This window comes from Sus scrofa, chromosome 14, assembly GCF_054392235.1.
Source record: "Sus scrofa isolate SSC_HxYL_T2T_F1_AM1 chromosome 14, Sscrofa_HxYL_maternal_Yorkshire_Landrace_v2.0, whole genome shotgun sequence".
NCBI lineage: Eukaryota > Metazoa > Chordata > Mammalia > Artiodactyla > Suidae > Sus > Sus scrofa.
The window spans coordinates 114,279,744-114,304,842 of record NC_139396.1 but is presented as its reverse complement, the minus strand read 5'-3'; the positions used below and the strand labels follow the sequence as shown (position 1 = coordinate 114,304,842).

The 25,099-nt window shown below is 40.4% G+C and overlaps 1 protein-coding gene and 1 pseudogene across 38 annotated transcripts in view; both read left to right on the top strand.

Moving 5' to 3' along the window:
• LOC102167823 (uncharacterized) overlaps positions 1–25,099 on the top strand; it is a 770,457-nt gene that overhangs the window by 66,474 nt on the left and 678,884 nt on the right. For 31 of the 38 annotated variants that reach the window (XR_014827555.1, XR_014827520.1, XR_014827527.1 and 28 more), the window contains one exon: positions 18,458–18,539. The exons of 6 other annotated variants lie outside the window; for them this stretch is intronic. Coding sequence is in view for 4 of the 32 variants with exons in the window: in XM_084996648.1 (XP_084852774.1) it covers positions 18,527–18,539 (13 nt within the window). In the remaining 28 variants the exon portion in view is untranslated. Of the gene's footprint in view, positions 1–18,457; positions 18,595–25,099 lie in introns of those variants that run through there. One more of the 38 variants, XR_014827531.1, reaches the window with a different exon arrangement.
• On the top strand, positions 8,807–10,493 carry LOC100513824 (interferon-related developmental regulator 2 pseudogene; annotated as a pseudogene).

Below are 25,099 nucleotides of genomic sequence, written 5' to 3'. Positions count from 1 at the left end.
CTGTATATTAGATTCCAGATATATAAGTGATATCATATGGTATTTGTCTTTCTCTTTCTGACTTACTTCACTCAGGATGAGAGTCTCTAGTTCCATCCATGTTGCTGCAAATGACATTATTTTGTTCTTTTTTATGGCTGAGTAGCATTCCATTGTGTATCTATTCACCACATCTTCCTAATCCAATCACCTGTCAATGGACATTTAGGTTGTTTTCACATCTTGGCTGTTGTGAGTAGTGCTGCAATGCACATGCGGGTGCATGTGTCTTTTTCAAGGAAAGTTTTGTCTGGATATATGCCCAAGAGTGGGATTGCTGGGTCATGTGGTAGTTCTATGTATAGTTTTCTAAGGTGCCTCCATACTGTTTTCCATAGTAGTTGTACCAGTTTACATTCCCACCAACAGTGCAGGAGGGTTCCCTTTCCTCCACACCCCCTCCAGCATTTGTTATTTGTGGGCTTATTAATGATGGCCATTCTGACTGGTGTGAGGTGGTACCTCATAGTAGTTTTGATTTGACTTTCTCTAATAATCAGTGATGTTTAGCATTGTTTCATGTACTTGTTGGCCATCTGTTTATCTTCTTTGGAGCAATGTCTATTCAGGTCTTTTGCCCATTTTTCAGTTGGGTTGCTGGCTTTTCTGCTGTTGAATTGTATATTTTAGAGACTAAGCCCTTGTCAGTTGCATCACTGGAAACTATTTTCTCCCTTTCTGTAAGTCATATTTTTTTTTATGGTTTCCTTTCCTGTGCAAAAGCTTGTCAGTTTGATTAGGTCCCCATTGGTTTATTTTTGCTCTTCTTTCCGTTGCTTTGGGAGACTGGCCTGAGAAAACATTTGTAAGGTTGATGTCAGAGAATGTTTTGCCTGTGTTCTCTTCTAGGAGTTTAATGGTGTCTTGTCTTCTGTTTAAGTCTTTCAGCCATTTTGAGTTTATTTTGGTGCATGGTGTAAGAGTGTGTTCTAGGTTCACTGATTTGCATGCAGCTGTCCAGGTTTCCCAGCAATGCTTGCTGAAAAGAGTGTCTTTTTCCCATTTTATATTCTTGCCTCCTTTGTCAAAGATTAATTGACCGTAGGCGTCCGGGTTTATTTCTGGGTTCTCTTTGGTCTGTTCCATTGGTCTGTATGTCTGTTTTGGTACCAGTACCACACTGTCTTGATGACTGTGGTTTTGTAATATTGCCTGAAGTCTGGGAGCGTTATGCCTCCTGCTTGGTTTTTGTTCCTCAGAACTGCTTTGGCAATTCTGGGTCTTTTGTGGTTCCATATACATTTTTGGAGTGTTTGTTCCAGTTCTGTGAAAAATGTCATGGGTACTTTGATAGGGATTGCATTGAATCTACAGAGATTGCTTTGGGTAGTATGGCCATTTTTACAATGCTAATTTTTCCATCCCAGGAGCATGGAATATCTTTCCATTTCTTTACATCTTCTTTAATTTCCTTGATTAAAGTTTTTTTTTTTTTTTTTGTCTTTTTGCTATTTCTTGGGCTGCTCCTGCGGCATATGGAGGTTCCCAGGCTAGGGGTTGAATCTGAGCTGTAGCCACCGGCCTACGCCAGAGCCACAGCAACATGATTAAAGTTTTATAGTTCTCAGCATATAAATCCTTTACCTCCTTGGTCAGGTGTATTCCCAGGTAGTGTTTGATTTTGGGGGGTGCAATTTTAAAAGGTATTGTATTTTTGTATTCCTTTTCTAATATTTCATTGTTAGTATACAGAAATGTGACTGATTTCTGAATTCAGTAACATGATTCTAATCACAGTGTTAACAGGCAGCAGAACTCACCCTGGAAGCTGGGAATTCCAGCCACCACAGCTGAATATACATGCTGTGCTTTCTTGTGTTCTGCTCCTCATTCTTGTCAATTGGGTAAAGATATGCCAATTAGATCAGCAATAGGAGAAATTGGTGAGTTTCTGTTGTGGATCAGTAGTAATGAAACTGACTAGTTATCTGTGAGGATGCGGGTTCCATCCCTGGCTTCACTCAGTGGGTTAAGGGTCCAGTGTTGCTGTGCGTTGAGGTGTAAGTCACAGATGCAGCTCAGATCCCAGGCTGGCAGCTGCAGCTCCGATTCGACCCCTGGCCTGGGAACTTCAGTGTGCCTCACATGAGGCCCTAAAAAAGCAAAAAGCAAAACAACAACAATAACAAACAATAGTGGAAATTGCGGTGGAGGGTGGGAGGCGGCTAGTGAAAACTCACCAGAAGTTGTACAGGATCAAGAAAGGATTCAGAATTATGGGGAATGGTGGAAGGAGCAGAGTGTTTTCAGCCTTGAGTGAATTCAGGGTGAGGGTCTGGGCATAAGAAAGCTCTCTTTTCGCTATTCAGATGCCTATGTGGAGGTCTTAAGAGGTGGAATGAGGTTTGAGAGAGAGCATGGGATCTGGAGAGTTGCCATTCTAGGATGGGGGACAAAAGTCTCTAACTTGACTTTTCCTATAAATGCAATGAATATCCACTAAGATCCACTTTACAGAGTAGTGTTAGAAGGTCATGTAGGAAAGGCACCAGCAGAACTCCTCATACCTTGTGAATGTCATCTTTTGTGAATGTGACTGTGAGTAAGTTGTGATAAAGATGACCATCTGCAAGCCTGGAAAACTACTGGCAACTTAATGGGGATGGTTTCAAGGATGAGATTAGAGGACGTGTACCACCATTCCACTCTCAGCTGTTTTATTTAATTAAAACCAGTTTAGTTTAGCATGGCAGCCACGACAACTGCCATATTTTGGGCAGTTTCATTTTGTTTGAAACATAGAGTGGAAGCAGTGTTCTTTTCTGTATGACAGAGGATGTAGTAGCTAAGATGATTGGAACAGAAATATTTTGTGCATTTGGATGGTTATTTTGTTTTATTTTTGTCTTCTGAGGGCCACACCTGTGGTGTATGGAGATTCCCAGGGTAGGGGTCTAATTGGAGCTATAGCTGCTGGCCTATACCGGAGCCACAGAAACTCCAGATCCAAGCCGCATCTGTGACTACAGCTCACGGCAACACCAGATCTTTAACCCACTGAGCGAGGCCAGAGATCGAACCTGCAACCTCATGGCTCCTAGTCAGATTTGTTTCTGCTGAGCCACAAGAGGAACACCTGGATGGTTATTTCAATTATAACATACTCACCTCTTGTGCATATCCTATGGCTTACATATAATCAGTAAATATTCTATCACTTGTTCCTCTTCAGAAACGTGGAAAAATGAACAAAAAATAACTGCGACATTGTAGCGACACAGGGTCAGGGAATTTTAGAAATGGAAAGGATGTTAGAAATGGGGTTACGGTGAAATTCAACATCTAGAGGAAGGATTTAGAAGTCTCACCAGAGTCCTTTTCTGGCGGTCAGCAGCAGTCTCATCTTGCTAAAGTGTCATATTTGGCAGGCACTCCTGGAAAATGAGCAAACTCTTCAGTGTTTTTCAATTAAACTCCATGATGCTGTTCCTCTTGCCAACCTGATGTTAATTTGCCTCCCATTGTTGCACCTTCAGTGGTTTCCCATTTCCTTTGGGAGAAACTCCAAAGAAATTCACAATCTGGCACCAGTATACCTAAGTCTGTTACTTCCCTTCATGTGTCCTCCATTCCAGTCTTGGCCTCAATGTGAGCTCAGATTTCTGAGACAGGGCCACGGTGCCCTGGGGCTCCAGAGCCAAGGGGCCAGGTGTATCTGTGGAAGCATGGCCTTATCTTACATGCTCTGGGGTTCTACTCTTACCTCGTTTTTCACTTTAGTGCTATAGAGGTTGTGATGAGCAGACAGGGAAAGAATGTTATTGAACAACTGTGAACCTCTGTAAATCCAGCCGAGATTAGAGAAGCTTGCATGTAGAAAGCACTCAGTAACCAGCACATCCCATGATTGGATGATCCTTTGTAATACAGGAGGCACCTCTTGTGTCCTGGTCTATTTGATCTTCACATGAGAACTCCTCCTGTAGCCAAAACAAGTCCTTCCAGGTCGGTAAACTGCCTGCCATTCTAAGCATGCCTGCCTCCATTGTTCCCTTTCCCTGGAGTTCAAGCTGATGCAATATGCTCCTAAGGTGATTCTTTTCACCGCCTCCTTTAGTAGTATTTTTGTCACAGGGAGGCTGTTGATTCAAATCATAGGAAAGAAACACAAAAACAATTCATTTCAGAGTCAGATGGGACTACACCAGCACTGTCCAGTAGAAATTTAATGTGAACTATGTATACAGTTAAAAAATTTTTGGCAGCAGGTAAAGTTAATTTTAAAAATAAATTTTATTTAACCCAATGTATACAAACTATTATTTCAACACATAGATTAAAAATGATTAGAAATATTTTACTTTCTTTTTTCTATTCTGAGTCTTAGAAGTCTAGTATGTGGTGTTTTTTTTGTTTTTTTTGTTTTTTTTTCTTTTCTTCTTTTTATGGCTGCACCTGTGGCATTTGGAAGTTCCCAGGCCAGGGGTTGGATCAGAGCTGCAGCTGAGGCCTGCACCACAACCACAGCAATCCCAGATCTAAGCCCCATCTGCAACCTATGCCACAGCTTGCAGCAATGCTGAATCCTTAACCCACTGAGAAAGGCCAGGGATTGAACCCTCATTCTCATAGAGGCAATGTCGAGTCTTTAACCTACTGAGCCACAACAGATGTGTCTTTCATACTCTGAGCACATCTCTATTCAGACTTACTCCGTTTCAGATGCTCAGCAGCTGCTTTTAGCTAGCGGCCTCTGTATTGACACAGCAGGTCTGCAGAGGCTGTGGCTAAATGATGTTAGCCCCAGAGTCATATGGAACTAAGTGTGAACCTTGGCTCTGCCACTAATAGGGTGTCCAGATTTAGAAAAACTCCTTTGCTTTTATGAGCCTCAGCTTTCTCACTTATAAAATGCTGATATTAGTTATTACCTCATAGGGCTGTCATGAAGATAAAATGAGATAATACTGTTCTGTCACAGAGTAAACATTTAATATGCATTAATTGCTGATATTTTAGTTAGATTTTAAATTCGAACATTTGTGTGTAATACAGTGATGTTCTCTTTTCTTTTTTCTTTTTTTAAGGGCCTCACTGCAGTATGTGGAAATCACCAGGCTAGGGGTATAATTGGAGCTGCAGCTGCTGGCCTATGCCAGTCACGGCAACACAGGATCCAAGCTGCATGTGTGAACCACACCACAGCTGACGCCAATGTCAGATCCTTAATCCACTGAGTGAGGCCAGGGATGGAACCCATGTCCTCATAGATACTAGTCAGGTTCGTTATCGCTGAGCCACAACAGGAACTCCCAGTGATGTTTTATTTTCTTGCATCAACTTCTTTCCCTAAATATCTGTGGGTAATGAAGACAAGTTAATTTGCTTTTAGGACCTTACTTGGTGGGCATTTTTAAAGCACACATACATGAAGTTTAAAAATTTTGTGTTTTGAACATTTTATTATGAAAATATTCAAACAAAAAGTTGGAAGAATTATACAGTGAACCCATAATTACAGACCATATAGAGTCTAAATGAATATTTTGCTGTATTTTCCTTATTAAATACCTATCCATCTTAATGCTATCCATCTATAAATCCATCTTAATTTTTTGCATATTTATAACTATTTGGGTCATTGTTCATATTGCAAATGTTAAAAAAAAAACTGTTAAGATGCGTTAATCATGTGTGTTTTTACACTTTGGAAAATTGCCAGAATAGTGACAATACATAAGAGGTTTGATAATTCGAAGAATGTAATTGATATTACTGATGTACTATAATTTTTTTTTGTCTTTTTGTCTTTTCTAGGGCCGCACCCGTGGCACATGGAGGTTCCCAAGCTAGGGGTCTAATCTGAGCTGTAGCTGCTGGCCAGTGCCAGAGCCACAGCCATGCCAGATCCGAGCCGTCTGCTACCTGCAGCATAGCTCACAGCAACGCTGGATTCTTAACCCACTGAGCAAGGCCAGGGATTGAACCCGCAACCTCATGGTTCCTAGTCAGGTTCGTTAACCACTAAGCCATGGCAGGAACTCCCTGATATACTATGATATTTAATAAATAGGATAAATGTTTTTTTTCCAGCGTGCATGGAAATTTTATGATTGTTGTTACAAATATAACATGTATATCTCCTGGAGGAAATAACTACAAAAAGAAAGTCCCTCCAAAATGATCACCTTTAAAATAAGAACAAAGCCAAAGAAAAGGAACTAAATTACTGTTCTAAACAACTCTTTTTTTCTTTTTTTAAAAAAATTGAATGAAATTGACTAACAATATTATGTTAGTTTCAGGTGTACAAAATGGTGACTCCATATTTTTACACATTACAAAAGTAACCACAAATATATTAAGCATCTGTCACAATACACAATTATTACAATATTATTGACTATGTCCTCTATACTGTACATTACATCCCTGGGATTTATTTATTTTTTAACTGGAAGTTTGTACCTTTTAACTTCCCTCACCTATTTCATTCATGCCTATACCCACCTCTCTTCTGGCAATAACCAGTTTTCTCTCTGTATCTTTGAGTCTGCTTCTGTGTTTTGTTTATTCATTTGTTTTGTTCATTTGATTTCACATATAAGTGAAATCATACCAAAGTGTCTTCTCTCTGTCCTTTCACTTGAGATAATACCCTCTAGGTCCAATCATGTTGTCATGCTGGCAAGATTTCATTATTTTTTATGGTTGAGTAATATTCCATTGTATCTAAATACCACATCTTTATCCATTCATCTGTTGGTGGATGCTTAGGTTGTTTCCATGTCTTGGCTAATGTAAATAATTCCATAGAGATCCATATTTTTTTTTTTTTTTTTGGTCTTTTTGCCATTTCTTGGTCTTGGGCCGCTCCCGTGGCACATGGAGATTCCCAAGCTAGGGGTCCAATCAGAGCTGCAGCCACCGGCCTACACCAAAGCCACAGCAACGCGGGATCCGAGCCTCGTCTGCAACCTACACCACAGCTCACGGCAACGCCGGATCGTCAACCCACTGAGCAAGGGCAGAGATCGAACCCGCAACCCCATGGCTCCTAGTCGGATTCGCCAACCACTGCGCCACGACGGGAACTCCCCATATATTTTTTGAATTAGTGTTTTTGTTTTCTTCAGAAAATATCCAGAAATGGAGTTGCTGGATCATATAGTAGTTTTTTTTTTTTTTAAAGGAAACGCCATAATTTACATTCCCACCAAAGTGCATGAATGTTCTCATTTCTCCACATCCTTTCCAACATTTGTTTTTTATTGTCTTTTTGATAATAGCCATTCTGACCGCTATGATACCTCATTTTGTGTGTGTGTGTGTGTGTGTGTGTGTGTGTGTGTGTGTTTAATAGTTGCACCTGTGGCAAATGACAGTTCCTGGGCTAGGAGTTGAATCAGAGCTGCAGCTGAGGCTTATGCCACAGCCACAGCACCACTGGATCTGAGTCACATCTGCAACTTAACACTGCAGCTTGTGGCAATGCCAGATCTTTAACCCACTGAGTGAAGCCAGGATTTGAACCCACATCCTCATGGACACATGTCAGGTTCTTAACCTGCTGAGCCACAGCGAGAGCTCCTTATTATAGTTTTGATTTGCATCTCTCTGATCAGTGAAATTGAGTATCTTTTTATGTGTCTGTTGGCCATCTGTATGTCTTCTTTGGAAAAATGTCTATTCAGGTTCTTTGCCCATTTAAAAAATCAGATTGTTTGTTTTTTTGACATTGAGTTATACTTCCAGGGCTGGTGCTGGCCCACTGGTGGTGGGGCCAGTCCCTGAAAGGCTGGCTGCTTGACCTGGGGATTCTGGAACTGGAGCTGGTTCCCTGATGCTAACAGGCTAGAAGGAAGACTCCAAAATGGCCCCTGTCAACACCAGTGTCCTTGTGGTAGAATGAGTTCCCCAAAATGTTTGCTGCCGTCTATCTACAGGGGTTGTCTCGGTTGTCTCCTGCCTGTCTGGCAGGCTCTCCAAGACCAACGAATGGATCTGACCCAGGCACCTTTTAAATTATCATCTCTGCACTGGGATCTGGTATGTGAAATTCTGCAGTGGAATTTGGTGTATGAGATTTTTGTGTGTGTGTGCCCTTTGGGAGTAGAGTCTGTTTCCTATGGCCTTCTGGCTCTTCTGTATATAAGCCTTGTCTTCCTGGTATAGTACCCCCAGGACTGGGGAGCCTGACGTGGGGCCTAAACTTCTCACTACTGGGGGAGAACCTGTGCAAAAGCAATTATCTCCCATATGTGGGTCACACACGTGTAGGTGTGGTTTTTGACTATACTACATCTCTGCCCTTTTTACCAATCTGGTTGTAGTTCCTTCTTTATATCTTTCTTTTTTTTTGCTTTTTAGGGCCGTACCTGCAGCACATGGATGTTTCCAGACGAGGGGTCGAATTGGAGCTGTAGCTGCTAGCCTAAACCACAGCCACAGCAGCATGGGATCCAAGCCGTGTCTGCAACCCACACCACAGCTCATGGCAATGCCGGATCCGTAACCCACTGAGTGAACCCGTGCCCTCATAGTTGCTAGTTAGGGAACTAAGGGAACTCCCCTTCTTTATATCTTTAACTGTGGAAAATATTTTCTGCTGGTTTTCAAGTTGTTTTCATAAGTAGTTGTGATTTTGGTGTGTCTGTTGGAGGTGAGCTCAGGGTCTTCCTCTTCGGCCATCTTGGCCACACCTCTAAACAGCTCTTGACTGTACAGAGTATCAGAGTACAGAGTATTTAAAAAGGAAAGTACAGAGTATTTAAGAAGGAAAACTCAACAGCATGACATATTTTGTCTAAATGTAACTCAGAAGAGTGTTCCTGACTTTAAATGCATTTATTAGACAAGAGAAAATAAGGTAGAAAGTTAAGAAGGTAAACAACAACAAAGAAACCAACAACAAAAAACCAAATTTAGCAAAATAAAGCAGTAGGGCGAAGATGGTGATGTGTGTTTCCTGTGGCTCACAGTCTGCTCAAGTCTCAGCTCAGAGCACTGGCCAGCGACTTGTTGGTCCAGTGCGCTCATCTGTCAGCCCCCTGACCCCACTCCTGGGCCAGTGCCCGATTCCCAGCATGCCCTGTGCCCAAAAGGGCAGCTCGCTTTGCAGAGGTGGCCAGTGCCATGGAGGAGATGCCCAGAGCAGTACCCAAGAGGACTCAGGTTCCAGCAAGGACAAGGCAGCCAGTGAGGCTCTCAGCACAGCCAGTGAATGCCCCAGCCTCCTAAGCACCACAGCAGAGGAAGGCCTTGAGGCTGATGCTGGATGAGCAGGGTCAGCAGGAAGACCTTGAGGAGAAGTTTGTGGACTGCATCACAGACAAGAGTGCCAAGACCCAGCAGGGTTCTCTTGAGAGCCTATGCCTGGCCTTGGCAGTTCACCTACTCCCCTACTTCTTGCTGAAGCTCTGCCTCACACTGATGGATGCTTTGGAAAAGTACCTCAAGAAGGGAAACTGGAGGGATAGGCCCTGGATGCTGCCATGCTTGGTGCTATGCATGCACTGGTCCCTGGACCCAAGGGGAGGAGATATTCCACAGCCTGCAGCCCCTACTGGTTTCTGTACTCAGTAGTGGCACAGCTAGTCCTGCTGCCCAGCTCTACTGCACTTTTGCTCTTGGCTTAGGCTGCTCTGTGGCTGCTGCCAATGTACAAGACCTGGTCTCTTGCCATACCCCCTTGGAAGGTGTTTTCAGCTGGACCTGTGGTATGGGTAGCTTCATAGCCTCTATGGTCCCTGCTAGCCTTGGTGGCCTGCTTTGTGCTGCTCTGCAGGCCTGGGCATTGATACTCACCATTTGCTCCAGGGCCCACATCAGCTACTTCTTGGACAGACAGTTGCCCCAGCTTCCCTAGCTCTTATCCAGTGAAACTGTGAACCTGTGGATTACCGGTGGAGAGACCATTGCATTGCTCTTTGAACTGGCCTGTGACCTGGAGAAGGATTTTGTTTATGAGGACATGGAGGCCCTCTGCAGTGCACTGCACACTCTGGCCATTGATAGTAAGTATCGTGCCAAGGCTGACCGTCAGTGCCAGTGCTTTACCTTCTGTGCTGTGCTGCACTTTGTTTAGGGCAGCAAATGTGAGGAAGAGATAGTCTGCTTTGAGCTTGAGGTGCTTTATGTGGACAGCTGGGCTCAGTGCTGGATCTACACCACTTTCAAGGATGTTCTGGGTTCTGGCATGCATCACCACCTCCAAAGCAACAAGCTGCTCCATGATATCTTTGGCCTGGGTGCTGTGCTGGTGCTGGATGCCACTGTCCTGAAGGCCTGCAAGATCTCATGGCTAGAAGCACCTGTACAATGCTGCTTCCTTCAAGGCCAGGACCAAGTCTTGGAAGCCATATGCAAGACAAGCTGGCAGACATCCTGTGAGGCAGGACTACCTAAAGAGGAGATTGTCCACATTCTTGCCTGTACTTTTAACAAAAAATAGTATAATATCTGGTCCCTGGCTGGAGTTGTCGCTTTATTTTTTTAATGACAAACCCGAAACAGACAAGAGTATGGGTGGCTGGAGGCCAGGCTGCTTGGGACCCTGGCACTTTTCCCCTGCACTTAGCCCTGTGGTTTCTTCCTGCCCTGTCTCAGGCCAGGCCAGCTGTGTGCCTGTCACAGGGCTGTGGGGCAGACAGAAGAGGATTGTTCCTTCCTTTCTCAGGCCTTGCTCTTCTGGGCTGAACCACTTCCTTGGAGGTGAATGGTATCTGGATAAATGCCACTACAACAGGTGGGGGAGTGAGACTACCCAGAATGGATTTATGTGCTTATTTTTAAAGATTATTAGATATAATTAAATAGTGCTCAGCCTTCTGTGGCAAAAGAGAAAAATAGTAGGAAGGACTCATTAAACAACAACAAAAATACAAATTAACAAAGATTGGACAATGAAAGAAAAAAGATGATTCTTTGAAAATACCAAAATAGACCAATTTCTAGACAGTTGAGAAAAAGAGAAGACAAATAAGCACTGAATAATGAGAAACTCAGTGTGCTTCATGAAAGGCAAGATATTTTAAAAAGAAGAAATCTTTTATAAAAGCTTTTAAACAATCTAAATGGAAATAACAGATTCTGGGGAACTAAATTTCTAAATTTGACTCAAGAAGGGTCCAAAAATTCTCCCAGATTATGGAATAAATTGAAAAACTAGTCTAAAATATACTACTAAAATGGTCACTGTCTTTCAAATAATTTGTTATTTAAATTGTTCTAGAACACAGAAAAAGATGTATTCTTTTTCTAAACAGTGAACAAACCCTGAACCTACCTTAAAATAAAGAACAGAAAGGAAAATAAGTTAATCTCACTCATAAACAAAGATGCAAAATCTTGGTTGAAATGTTAACAAGTCAAACAATGTTCTTAAAGAAAGAATAGTGCATCCTGACTAAGAATGGTTTGTTCAAGGCATGCAAGGATATCCCAAGCCTAGTGAACATGTACACGTATTCTTGATAAAGCTGCAAATCATGGTGAACATACATTTTCTGTTCTTTTTATATTTTTCTATTTTGCTACATGGCTTAATAACAGAATTGATTCTTGTTGCTCAAGGCAGTTCTGTAAAGTTGTCCTGGATACTGGCAAATTTAGTTATGAATCCTGAACCACTGTTCTTGGGGAAATATAGAACTAGGTTCCTGCAAGCTTGTGGTCACAATATTTTCATCAACTGATCAACATATAACTTTGTTTTATGCATGATTCTGTTTAAAGACACCTTGTTAATATATATTGCTGATCCATTAGCATTGATCTCTCAGCCAACAGCCCTAGAAGAATAAGCTTATCTAACACAGAATTCTCCGTAAAGCCAGTCACAGCCTTCTCAAGCTTAGGAACACTAGATGCTGCTTTAGCAGTGTACTTGGGACTATTTTAAACAGTAAAATCACCTACAAAAAGCATGAAGACACATAAGACATGGCACTAAACAGACCTGGAAGAGGACTCTGATTTACAGTATGAGCTGAAACAAGAAGGCAGGTTATCGACCTCAGGTTGAATGTGTGTGTCTCAAATTTGTGACTCAGATGTTTCCCCAGCTGTGCACCTGTCCTCGAATGGCAGTAACAACACTGCAAGTATTGATTTTGGGGTTATAAATAAATGCTAGTGAATGTGCAAATGCAGAATCTGGGTAATGAGGCCGTTCAGTGCCACCATTATATTCCATTACGCTGATAAAATATCATTTACTGAGGCCCCAGCGCCAGGATGTTGGATGTCTCTAGCTTCTTCCTGTTGTTGAAGATGACACAGTAAATAATGCTGCAGAGACAAAAAAAAAAAAAAAAAAAAAAAAAAAAAAAAAAAAAATGGAATGCAAGGATAGTTCAACAAAAAGGAATCTGTTAACATTATTCACCCTATTATTAAGGTGGAAAAAACAAAGTAACTTTGTGATATCCTGGATGGATGCCAGAAAACACATTTTTGAGAAGCTGTAAAACTCTTCTCTGAGGGCCATCACTGAGTGCAGTGCTTGAAAAGGTAAATAGATGCTACTAAGCAGATGTGACAGTGACCCTCCATTTTTCCTAAGAGGGTAAGTACTTTTGGGTTAGATTAATGTCTAGACGTTAATTTCACTGTGATTCTCAGTGATTATGCCTATGTCATTTAAAAAAATATTTCACTCTATCTTCAGCTCTTTGTTTGTTTATATATTGGGGATATTTTGGTTTTGCGAATTTTAAATAAAAAGGCGTGGGGGCCCTAGCTATTATTCCAGGCTAGAAGTGGAGGTAGAGGTTCCTGAAAATCCAGGAGGTACATGTTTCTGTGCTGATAGCACACAGCCTCCAGGTGAAGTTAGGAGAGCTCTCATTCCAAATGAAAGAATGTGAGCAGGGCCCCTAACCGTACAATGCACTTGGTCACGCTTTGACCTTTCTCATTATGTGGAGTAGCTGCAGGATTCATACAAATGGTGTTTTAATCATAGCATAAGTTATTAATTTAAACCAGACAAACTGCCTTTGGGGATTCTTCATTCTGTGTAGGAGTTTTTATAAACTTCCATGATTTTTCACCTAATTCTCCCTTGTTTACTTTTGTTGAGATATTGGCAGTGTTTTATAATTTAGACTTTTTCACCTTTGGAAGTAAACCAGGCTTGGAAAAAAAAATATTTTGTCAGAATTTTGGATGAATTAAAGTTGTGTGATTTATGAAATCAGGACTGCTAATTTGAGGAAGTATAAGGGATGGAGTGCAGCCCAGGCCTAGTCAGCACTGGGCCTCCTGACCCCATCTCAGTCTAAGTCCATGGCCTTCTGGGCCACATCTCCGTTTTGAGCCCAGTGAAACAATCAACCTGGATTTTCATGGTACTCAGCACAGAAACACTGGGCTGAAAGGTATCACATGAGAAGCCAGTTAATCTCTGGATATTTAAATAGATCAGCAAATGGTTTCTGACAGAATAGTTCATTTACCATCCTTTGGGCAAAATTTGTCCCCTGTGTGTGGTGAATTTGTCTCAAGGAATCAGAGGATGTGTGCAGTGGTTAATTAGCTGTCCAGTGTTTACATCCTGAAAAACCCACTCAGGGAGACAGCAGACCCAGTGGTTAACTATTTAGCCTTTATTATTGCCCACATTACCTCTGGAATACCCCCTCCCCTTTCTTTTTTCTACCATTTGGGATGAAGCTGAGGACCTGTCCCAGATCTTGCTGTGGATTGGTACCACTCTTGCCCTGGCCACACTCTGGGACAGGAGTACAGAAATGTTTGTTGAAATGTTAGGGCCTCTTTTAGGCAAGAATGAAGACACATGCAGTTTGACAAGCAACTGGACTGCAGTCATGAAGAAGAGATGGAGCTAATACGGTGGCAGAAAGATAGAAATTTAAAATTTCATGACATTGGAGAGGCCCTGGGGCCACCAATTCTAGAACTGTCTTAACTCTTGGACCTCCAGTTATGTGTTTTAATTGTTTTTGAGCCAAGTTGAGGTGAACTTTCTCTTATATGCATGGTAAAGCTCTGTAATAATGCAGAGTGAGAATTATTCTCTGAAATTTTCCAAATGTAAGACTTCTACTTCCCTTTTTGTGGATGCTCCCTCACTTTTAACCTTGAAGTTAAAAATCTCTCAAACTAACCACTTCTTATTTTGAATTCTTTCTTTCTTTCTTAGGAGCTAGATTGTTTCTTTTATTGATAATATTATTGGAATAAATCTTCATTAAAAGATGATCATATTTATAGTTTTAAAAATAGTCTAGCAGAAATTGGTGCAACATTGTAAATCAACTATAATTTAAAAAAATAGATAAGATTCTCAACAAAATTTTGGCCAACTGAATCTAACAACATATAAAAAAGATCATATACTATGAGTAAGTGGGATTCATCCCAGGTTCACAAGGATGATCAACATACACAAATCAATCAACATATATACCATTTAACAAAAGAAAAGTCAAAAATCACATGATCATCTCAATAGATGCAGAAAAAGCATTTGACAGTGTCCAATATCCCTTCATGATAAAAACTCTTACCAAAGTGGGTATAGAGGGAACATTCCTTAACATAATAAAAATCATTTATGACAAACCCACAGCAAATATAATACTCAATGGAGAAAAGCCGAAAGCCTTCCCACTACAATCTGGAACAAGACAAGGATGCCCACTCTCACCACTGTTATTCAACATAGTATTGGAAGTCCTAGCCACAACAATCAGACAAACAAAAGAAATAAAAGGTATCCAAATTGGAAGAGAAGAGGTAAGACTGTCACTGTATGCAGATGACATGATACTGTATATAGAAAGCCGCAAGGATTCAACCCAGAACCTGCTTGAACTGATCAACAAATTCAGCAAAGTAGCAGGATATAAGATTAACATTCAGGAGCCAGTTGCATTTCTGTATACTAACAATGAAATATTAGAAAAGGAATACAAAAATACAATACCTTTTAAAATTGCACCCCCCAAAATCAAACACTACCTGGGAATACACCTGACCAAGGAGGTAAAGGATTTATATGCTGAGAACTATAAAACTTTAGTCAAGGAAATTAAAGAAGATGTAAAGAAATGGAAAGATATTCCATGCTCCTGGGATGGAAAAATTAGCATTGTAAAAATGGCCATACTACCCAAAGCAATCTCTTTAGATTCAATGCAATCCCTATCAAAGTACCCATGACATTTTTCACAGAACTGGAACAAACACTCCAAAAATGTATATGGAACCACAAAAGACCCAGAATTGCCAAAGCAGTTCTGAGGAACAAAAACCAAGCAGGAGGCATAACGCTCCCAGACTTCAGGCAATATTACAAAACCACAGTCATCAAGACAGTGTGGTACTGGTACCAAAACAGACATACAGACCAATGGAACAGACCAAAGAGAACCCAGAAATAAACCCGGACGCCTACGGTCAATTAATCTTTGACAAAGGAGGCAAGAATATAAAATGGGAAAAAGACACTCTTTTCAGCAAGCATTGCTGGGAAACCTGGACAGCTGCATGCAAATCAGTGAACCTAGAACACACTCTTACACCATGCACCAAAATAAACTCAAAATGGCTGAAAGATTTAAACAGAAGACAAGATACCATTAAACTCCTAGAAGAGAACATAGGCAAAACATTCTCTGACATCAACCTTACAAATGTTTTCTCAGGCCAGTCTCCCAAAGCAACAGAAAGAAGAGCAAAAATAAACCAATGGGGACCTAATCAAACTGACAAGCTTTTGCACAGGAAAGGAAACCATAAAAAAAAATATGACTTACAGAAAGGGAGAAAATAGTTTCCAGTGATGCAACTGACAAGGGCTTAGTCTCTAAAATATACAATTCAACAGCAGAAAAGCCAGCAACCCAACTGAAAAATGGGCAAAAGACCTGAATAGACATTGCTCCAAAGAAGATAAACAGATGGCCAACAAGTACATGAAACAATGCTAAACATCACTGATTATTAGAGAAAGTCAAATCAAAACTACTATGAGGTACCACCTCACACCAGTCAGAATGGCCATCATTAATAAGCCCACAAATAACAAATGCTGGAGGGGGTGTGGAGGAAAGGGAACCCTCCTGCACTGTTGGTGGGAATGTAAACTGGTACAACTACTATGGAAAACAGTATGGAGGCACCTTAGAAAACTATACATAGAACTACCACATGACCCAGCAATCCCACTCTTGGGCATATATCCAGACAAAACTTTCCTTGAAAAAGACACATGCACCCGCATGTGCATTGCAGCACTACTCACAACAGCCAAGATGTGAAAACAACCTAAATGTCCATTGACAGGTGATTGGATTAGGAAGATGTGGTGAATAGATACACAATGGAATGCTACTCAGCCATAAAAAAGAACAAAATAATGTCATTTGCAGCAACATGGATGGAACTAGAGACTCTCATCCTGAGTGAAGTAAGTCAGAAAGAGAAAGACAAATACCATATGATATCACTTATATATCTGGAATCTAATATACAGCACAAATGAACCTTTCCACAGAAAAGAAACTCATGGACTTGGAGAACAGACTTGCAGCTGCCAAGGGGGAGGGGGAGGGATTGGGTGGCCTGGGAATTTGTGGTTGGTAGATGCAAACTTGCTGTATAGCACTGGGAACTATATCTAGTCATTTATGATGGAGCATGATAATATGAAAAAAAAAGAATGTATACATGTATGCGTAACTGGGTCACCATGCTGTATAGTAGAAAATTGACAGAACACTGTAAACCAGCTATAATGAAAAAATAAAAATCATTGTAAAATGAAAAAAATAAAGTAACAAGTATACTTCTCCAAATATCTTTCTCAGAATGACAATTTAATGGACATAGATAACATACTACACTGGACTTTCTTTTTTTTTTTTTTTTTTTGTCTTTTGTCTTTCAAGGGCCACACCTGCGGCATATGAAGGTTCCCAGCCTAGGCATCTAATTGGAGCTGTTGCTGCTGGCCTATGCCACAGCCACAGCAACACGGTATCCAAGCCGTGTCTGCGACCTACACCACAGCTCATGGCAACATCGGATCCTTAACCCACTGAGCGAGGCCAAGGATTGAACCCGCAACCTCGTGGTTCCTAGTTGGATTTGTTTCTGCTGTTCCATGATGGGAACTCCTCTTTTTTTTTTTTTTTAATACACACAATTAGACTTTTGAATTTGGCCATTTTCTTAAAATATTTACCTTTTAGTGTAGTGTGGTGGTAATGATTAATAAATAACAGCCAACATTTTTTTCAAGCAATCTTATTAATTTCAGTCTTATAACAATACCAAACAAAGGAAGTATAAGGCAAGGTGGTGGTTGTGCTTCATGAAGCCATTCGGGGATTCAGGTGCTGTTCTCTTCCTTCTTAGCCATGTCCTAAGATGTGTCCTTTCTTTATATGGTGCAAGCTGGCTTAGCAGTTACGTGTCTTATGTTCCAACCCAAAAGTTGGGTATAAAAGAATGGAGGGACAGCATTTTCTTTGTGAGAAACAGAATGTTACTTTTGTTCTCATTTCCACTGTTGAGAACTTGGTCACATGGTCACATCTGTTTGCCAAAGATAGCGAAGTGTCGTTGGTGGTTACTAGGTATTAGGCACTATTCTAAATGTGTTTGATTGGGTCACTTTGCTGTACAACTGAACTTGAAGAAACATGGGAAATCAACTATACTTTAATAATAAAAAAATAAAAACTTTAGAATTCTTTTTTAATAGTGTTTTTAAGCCCCAGATCATGTTATAGTCGCTAATAGTGACTGTGCATTTACTGTTTGTATGTTCAACACTCTCATATGCATTTTGTGTGTATAGCATTTCATACTGTATGTATGTATTTAATAACAGCACCTACTATAAGCTTATATTCAAATTTCTCCATAACGTTTTGAAAAATGTCATTTCCACACCTTAAAAAAGACTAAAGTAGGGAGAGATGCCTAAAGTTAGTGACAGGGATGGACCCAGGTGCAATCAGCTCTGTTACTGCCTCCCTGTGTAGATTTTACTGAATACTATTGGCTTCTCACTGTGTATCCATCCAGGAGATGTCACAGGCAGGCTGAGCAGAGAGGTAAATTTTATTATAAAGATTTGGAATTGAAAACACAACTAATTGTCTCTCTAAGGTACTATTCTGAAATAGATGGCAAAAATTAATATGAATGCTTCTGAACCAAGGACTGATTATATATTATTTTGATCCTTTTCGTCTTCATTTTTATGTACTTGATTGTTAAAAATACGTATTAAAATAGATACATTAAAACTTCCCAGGACACTGAGTTATTTTATTTTATCCTTATAGTTCCTGCAGGAGTTATTTTACCTGTTGGCCTATGATGTTATTTGGGCCAACAAATAGACCTCCCCTAAGATGATATGGGGACCAAGGACAAAGGGCACCACTTGGTTTCTTTAAGAGATTTTTTTATTCATTGTTTATTATTTATTTGCCAGTAACAAGCAAAACACATAACAACGAAGACAGCAGGACAAGGAGAAGGCTGAAGCTGAGATATCTCACAAATGCAGTGGAACCGTGAGTACTTTGGGGAGCTCCCAGGGAGAGAACCTAAGGCGGAATGGTCCATACTGGTGGCTGGCAGGAAATTTTCATCTTCTCATCTGGGTAGAGTGGGGCATGGAGTGATGTCCGAGAATCTGGACCACAAGACTGGGACAGGGAAAGGGCATATCACTTTCTGCGTGTTTCTGGGGCCTCTTGCCATGTTCTGCACCTACTATGTTCTACCTGTTGCCATTCTCCTCCCAGGCCCTCCTGCTCCCTGCTAACATTATGCATTGCTTCCTCCTCTCCTCTCTGCACCTTCACAGCCCACAGTCTGTTCTGATATTTAGCAACTGCTCTTTTATGAAATTATCCTGCTTACACATATATTTTGACTTATGGAAATAGCTGTCTGCTCTACAATATGAATTTACCATAAGCACTATTTTTCAGGCTACTCCTGATCCAAAGTGGAAATCCTAGCTTTGGATCAGGAGTAGTCTGAAAAATAGTGCTTATGGCAAATTCAAATTGTAAAGTAGACAGCTATTTTCACAACTGTTGTGAATAGAAATAGAGGTGAAAGGAGTTGAGGGCTTCCCCCAAAACCCCCACTTTCCTCCATAGTTTCATATTAATAGAATACATTTGCTTTCCTTTGATTTGCATTTGTCCAGACCATCCTCTGACTTACAGGTTTTCTGAGGCTTCATTTTAGGGAGCTCTTTTACATTTGGACTTATTATTTTTTTTTGCGAGAGAATTCATGACTTTTGTGGTTCAAAATGATTTTTCCTGGGACATCAAAATATGATCTTTTTAGTTGCTGTTTTTGTTTAAAGCCATGGTAACATAGTTGAATTACTGTTGGGAGTAGCCATTTCGCAGAACATTTAAAAACATTGAGCCAAATCTCTTTGACATAGCACTTTACGATGTTAGGATTAAATACTCTTTGACAAGTGTTTTAATTGCTGAAAAGTGAAGCTTGGGGAGGGGTATGAAGGAGTTTTTGCTGGTGTTCCTATGCCTGCTGTTAGAACTCACGTGGCAGTGAGGCACTCTGGTAAGCCAGAGGTTACTGGCAGCCAGAGCTGCCGACTTGGCATGTGACTTCTTCAGGTTCCTGAATCTTTCTGTGCCTCTATTCCCTCATGTCTTTTGGACGTGGCAGGATATGGCTGACTCAGGGCTGCATAGACTTGAGTGAGCCCTTGGTGAGAGAGCAGAGATCATCAAAAAAGATTGCTTCTCTTCCCCAGCACATATGTCCCCTGCACAATGGATCAGTTTCCTACTCAGAAATTATTCAGTGCTTATGTTTTAAATCCAGAAAAAGTAATTGTTACTTGATTTAAAACTTGTTTTTTTTAATTAAGAAGTTTTTGCACAGCAAAGAAAACCATAAACAAAACAAAAAGATAGCCCACAGAATGGGAGAAAATATTTGCAAATGATACGACTGACAAGGGATTCATCTCCAAAATATGCAAACAACTCATGCAGCTCAATATCAAAATAACAAACAGCCCAATCAAAAAATGGGCAGAAGGCCTAAATAGACATTTCTCCAAGAAGACATACAGATGGCAAAAAAAAAAAAGAAAAAAAACCCACACGAAAAGATGCTCAACATTGCTAATTATTAGAGGAATACAAATCAAAACTAGGATGAGGTACCACTTTACACAAGCCAGAATGGCCCTCATTAAAAAGTCTACAAACAATCAATACTGGAGAGGGTTCAGAGAAAAGAAAAACCTCTTACGCTGTTGGTGGGAGTGTAAGTTGGTAGAAGCACTGTGGAAAACAGTATGGAGGTACCTCAGAAAACTAAATAGGGAACTATCATGTGATCGAGCAATCCCATTCCTGGGCCTCTATCTGGGGAAAACTGCAGTTCAAAAAGATACATGCATCCAAGTATTCATTGCAGTACTATCTACAGTAGCCAAGACATGGAACTAACCTAAATGTCCATCGACAGGGTAATGGATAAAGAAGATGTAGTACACATATACAATGGAATATTACTCAGCAATAAAAAGAATGAAATAATGCCATTTGTATTGATGGATATAGAGACTATCATACAAATGAAGTTAGGCAGTGAAAGACAAAGATTATATGATATCATTTCTATGTGGAATCTAAAAAAGGAATGCAAATGAACTTATTTGCAGAAGAGAAACAGACTCTAAGATTGAAAACAAACTTATGGTTAGCAAAAAGGACAGTTGGTTGGGGGAGGAATGGACTGAGGGTTTGGGATTGGCATTTGCACACTGTGGTATATGGATAATTGGCCAACGAGGACCTGCTGTATAGCACTGGGGACTCTACTCAATATTCTGTGGTAATTTATATGGGAGAAGAATCTGAAAAAGAATGGATGTGTGTATATATCTAACTGAATTACTTTGTTGTATAGCAGATGTTATTACAACATTGTAAATCAACTATACTTCAATAAAACTTTTAAAAATGAAAAAAAAATGACACAGTAAGTATGACTTTTTTGGGGGGTGTACAGTTCTGTGGGTTTTAACACCTGTATATGTTCACCACAATTAGGATGCAAAACCATTCCATCCCTTCCCAAACTCCCTGGTACTGTTCCTTTGTAGGTGCACCATCCCTTCACCCTCAGCCCCTGGCACCTATGAACTGTTTTCTGTCACTTTAATTTATTCATTTTGAGAATGTTATGTAAATGGAATCACAGACTATGTACCCTTTGACACTGGCTTAATTCGCTCAACATAATGCCTTTGAGATTCATCCAATTTGTTGTGTATATCAATAATGTGTCTTTTATTGCTAAGTAGTATTCTGTTGTATGGGAGCACCACTGTGTGTTTATCCATTCAACCACTGAGGGACGTTGGATTATTTCCAGTTGTTTCTGCCTGTGAATAGAGCTGCTATAAATAATCATGTGAAGGTCAAGTTGTTCTTAAGAAGTTCCATTTTAATATATTTCTTTTAAAGAGGTTCCTTTCTATGTATTATTGCTTCCTGTGGAGATTTTAAAAGATGGCTGTAAATCCTTTGATGTTTTTCTCATTGAGAGGTGGTATCTATGTCCCTTTTCCTTGAATATGAGTGAGTTGCTATAAACAGTAAGATATAACAAAAGTGATGCTTCAGTGACTCTGAGATGAAGTCATAAGAGGCCATGCAGTTTCTGCCTTGTTTACCAGAATGCCCACTCTGGAGTCCTCAGGCACTATTTGGGAAGCCCAGTTACTCAGAGACAGCCATGCTGGGGAGGGCCCGTGTAGGAACCCTGGCTCACAGTCCCAGTTGAGCTTTCCCGCATCTCTTCTGAGCTGCTAGATGGGTGAGTGAAACCATCTTGGTTCGATCAAGAGTCCTCCTATTACTTGAATACCACCAAGTGACCTCTGCTATCCATGTGGAACAGAAAAATCACTCAGCCAAACTGCCAAATTTCTGAGTGAAGAAATTGTGGGATATATGAGATCTTGCTGTATAGCAGAGGCAACTGTATCTAGTCACTTGTGATGGAACATGAAGGAGGATAATGTGAGAAAAAGAATCTATATCTATATCTATATATGTATGACTGGGTCACTTTGCTGTCCAGTAGAAATTTACAGACCCTTGTAAATCAACTAATGGAAAAAATAAAAATCATATAAACTTAAAAAAAAAGAAATTGTGGGCTATAATAAAGTGGTGGTTGTTTTTACCTGCTAAATTTGGGTTTGTTTGGTCTACAGATGTGGGTCACTGGAATACTACACAATGAGTATTTAAGATTCATAGGAGCAAGGATTGCATCCCCTGACTAACCTAAAACTTTGGATGCAGGGGTGCTCAAAATGTATCATTTTTATTTTTTTAGACTCTGATTTCTACACCATGCTTGGCAAGGCCCCTTGTAAATGTTGTGTGATGATAATGAGGAAAAGGAATTACCTTGATAATTACCTTGGTGATAAGAAAACAATCCAGCTATCAAATGTTATTAAATATGTTACTCATGGACTCACCAACTGCAAAACCATCTATTTTACCCCAGCATCAAGCAGGTGGGCAATGAGGCCCTAGTGGGGAAACTCCCAGTAGGAGCAAGGACCTGGAGCCAGATGTCTGATTTCTGGCTCCAAGCCATCAATCAAGGCCTGTGTTCACAAATGTAGATGGGCCACAAAGAACCACTGGGTGGCTTTGTGAGCCAGCAGCGCACAAGGGCAGCTAGCCGGGCAATCAAAGACTCCGACCTAAGTAGTTAATGCAGAAAACAGAAGCACCTCTACATGATTCTGATCTGTAGTCTCAGGAGGCGTTTAGGAGCTATTGCTTTGATTAAACCCAAATGTAGGCAATTATGAAAAAGGAGCAGAAGGAGAAGAAGGAAGTGCTCTTGGAAATAATAAACAAACAAACAAAAAAACCCCCACAATGGGCGAATTTAGAACAAAACTCACTAGAGGCAAGGAGTGACAAATAGACTCTAAAATCTGAAGCAAAGGAAAAGTAGAACTTGAGGAATCCTTACCAATCAGAGAAGAAATAAAAAAGTGATGGAATTGTAGGAAAGAAGATAAAAGAAGGAGAGAAAATGAAGGGAGACATGATTTATCCATGCATTTGTTGAACAAATATCTGTTGAGGCCCCCCTCTTGGTTTCAGCAGGAAGCATCAAGTGGTGAATTAACTAGGGAAAAAGTCCTGGCTCACTTGGAGCTTCTGTTCTATGAGGCATAGAGTGGGTGGGAGAAAGAAAATAAACAAATAAACAAGTTAAAATGTATCAAATGGAGAAAGTGATCAATTCCCTGAAAACACAGAGCAGAGAAGAAAGAGGAAGGGGGAGTGAGGGTGGGGAGGAGGGAGGGAACTGGCAATTTAAAATAAAGTGCTCAGGAAAAGCCTTTGCCTAGGTCTGAAGGAATAAGGGGGAATTGAACCAGGAGGAGACCTGGGGGGAGCACATTCCAAGCAAAGGGGACAGCCACTGAGGAGCCTTAGACCTTGTGAGGGTGGAACCCTGGATGAGTCCTGGCAGAGGAAGCTGTGGGGATGCAGGTGATAAGGGACTTCAGACTGTGGTAATCATTTGTGGTAAGCAAATGATTTCACTCCTTTAAAAGAGATTTGAGCTTTAAACAAGATTATTCTGGCGGTTGAGTTAGGGAGGGCAGCTAATGCAAGGGTAGAAGCAGGGAGAAGAGGGAAGGGGCTCATGTAACGATTCAGGGGAGAGATGGTGGCAGTTGGTGGTGGTTTGGACTGGCCTGATAGTGATGAAGGGGATGAGAGTGGCTACATTCTGGATTTGCTTTGAAGGCAGGTCCAACAGGATTTGCTGACAGATCAATTTTTTTTTAATTTTAATTTTTTAATTTTTTATTTTTTAATAGTTATTTACCCAATACAATTTTTTTTTTCTGCTGTACAGCATGGTGGCCCAGTTACACATACGTGTACACATACTATTTTTGCACATTATCATGCTCCATCATAAGTGAGTAGACATAGATCCTAGTGCTACACAGCAGGATCTCATTGCTAACCCATTCCAAAGGCAATAGTTTGTATCTATTAACCCCAAGCTCCCCAACTACCCCACTCCATCCCCCTCCCCCTTGGCAACCACAAGTCTATTCTCCAAGTCCATGATTTTCTTTTCTGTGGAAAGGTTCATTTGCGCCTTATGTAAGATTCCAGATATGAGTGATATCATATGGTATTGGTCTTTCTCTTTCTGACTTACTTCACTCAGTATGAGCATCTCTAGTTCCATCTGTGTTGCTGCAAATGGCCTTTTTTGTGGCTGAGTAGTATTCCATTGTGTATATATACCACATCTTTCTAATCCAATCGTCTGACAGATCAATTTAAAATGGAGTAGAAGCAGGGTCATCAGAGATAAATGAAATTTGGGCTTAAGCAGCTGAAAGAAGTTGCTATTTACTGAGGAAAAAAGATTCAGGGGGCACTGTTTGTTTGCTTTTTGTAGGGGGGCATTGTGGAAAACAAGGAGTTTGCTTTTATAAATTGAATTATAACTGAGATACAATATTATACTAGTTTCAGGTTTGCAACATATCGATTTATCATTTTTATACATTATGAAATGAGCATTATGATGTCTAGTTACCATCTGTCACCATGCAGAGTTATTGTGATATTACTGACTATATTCCCTATGCTGTATATTACATCCCTGTGACTTACTTATTTTACAGCTGGACGTTCATACCTCTTAATTTCCTTTACCTATTTAGTGCCTCCCTGTTTTCAATTCTTTTTCAAGTGGAATTGCTGAATCATAAGATAATTCTATTTTTAATTTTTTGAACCACCACTCTACTGTTTTCCACAAGAGCCTCATCATTTGCATTCCCACCAGCAGTGGAAAGCATGCCAACATATCTATATTCCTACCAATCTTTGTTATTTTCTTTTTTTTTTAAATTTTATTTTATTGAGGTAGCTATCCTAATAGATGTGATAGGGGATTTCTATTTAAGATGGGTAAATTCTACCATATTTGATTTTATCGTAATACTCTAATAGAGGGAAAATTAGAGGAGGCAGAGAGGATTGTTGGGGTG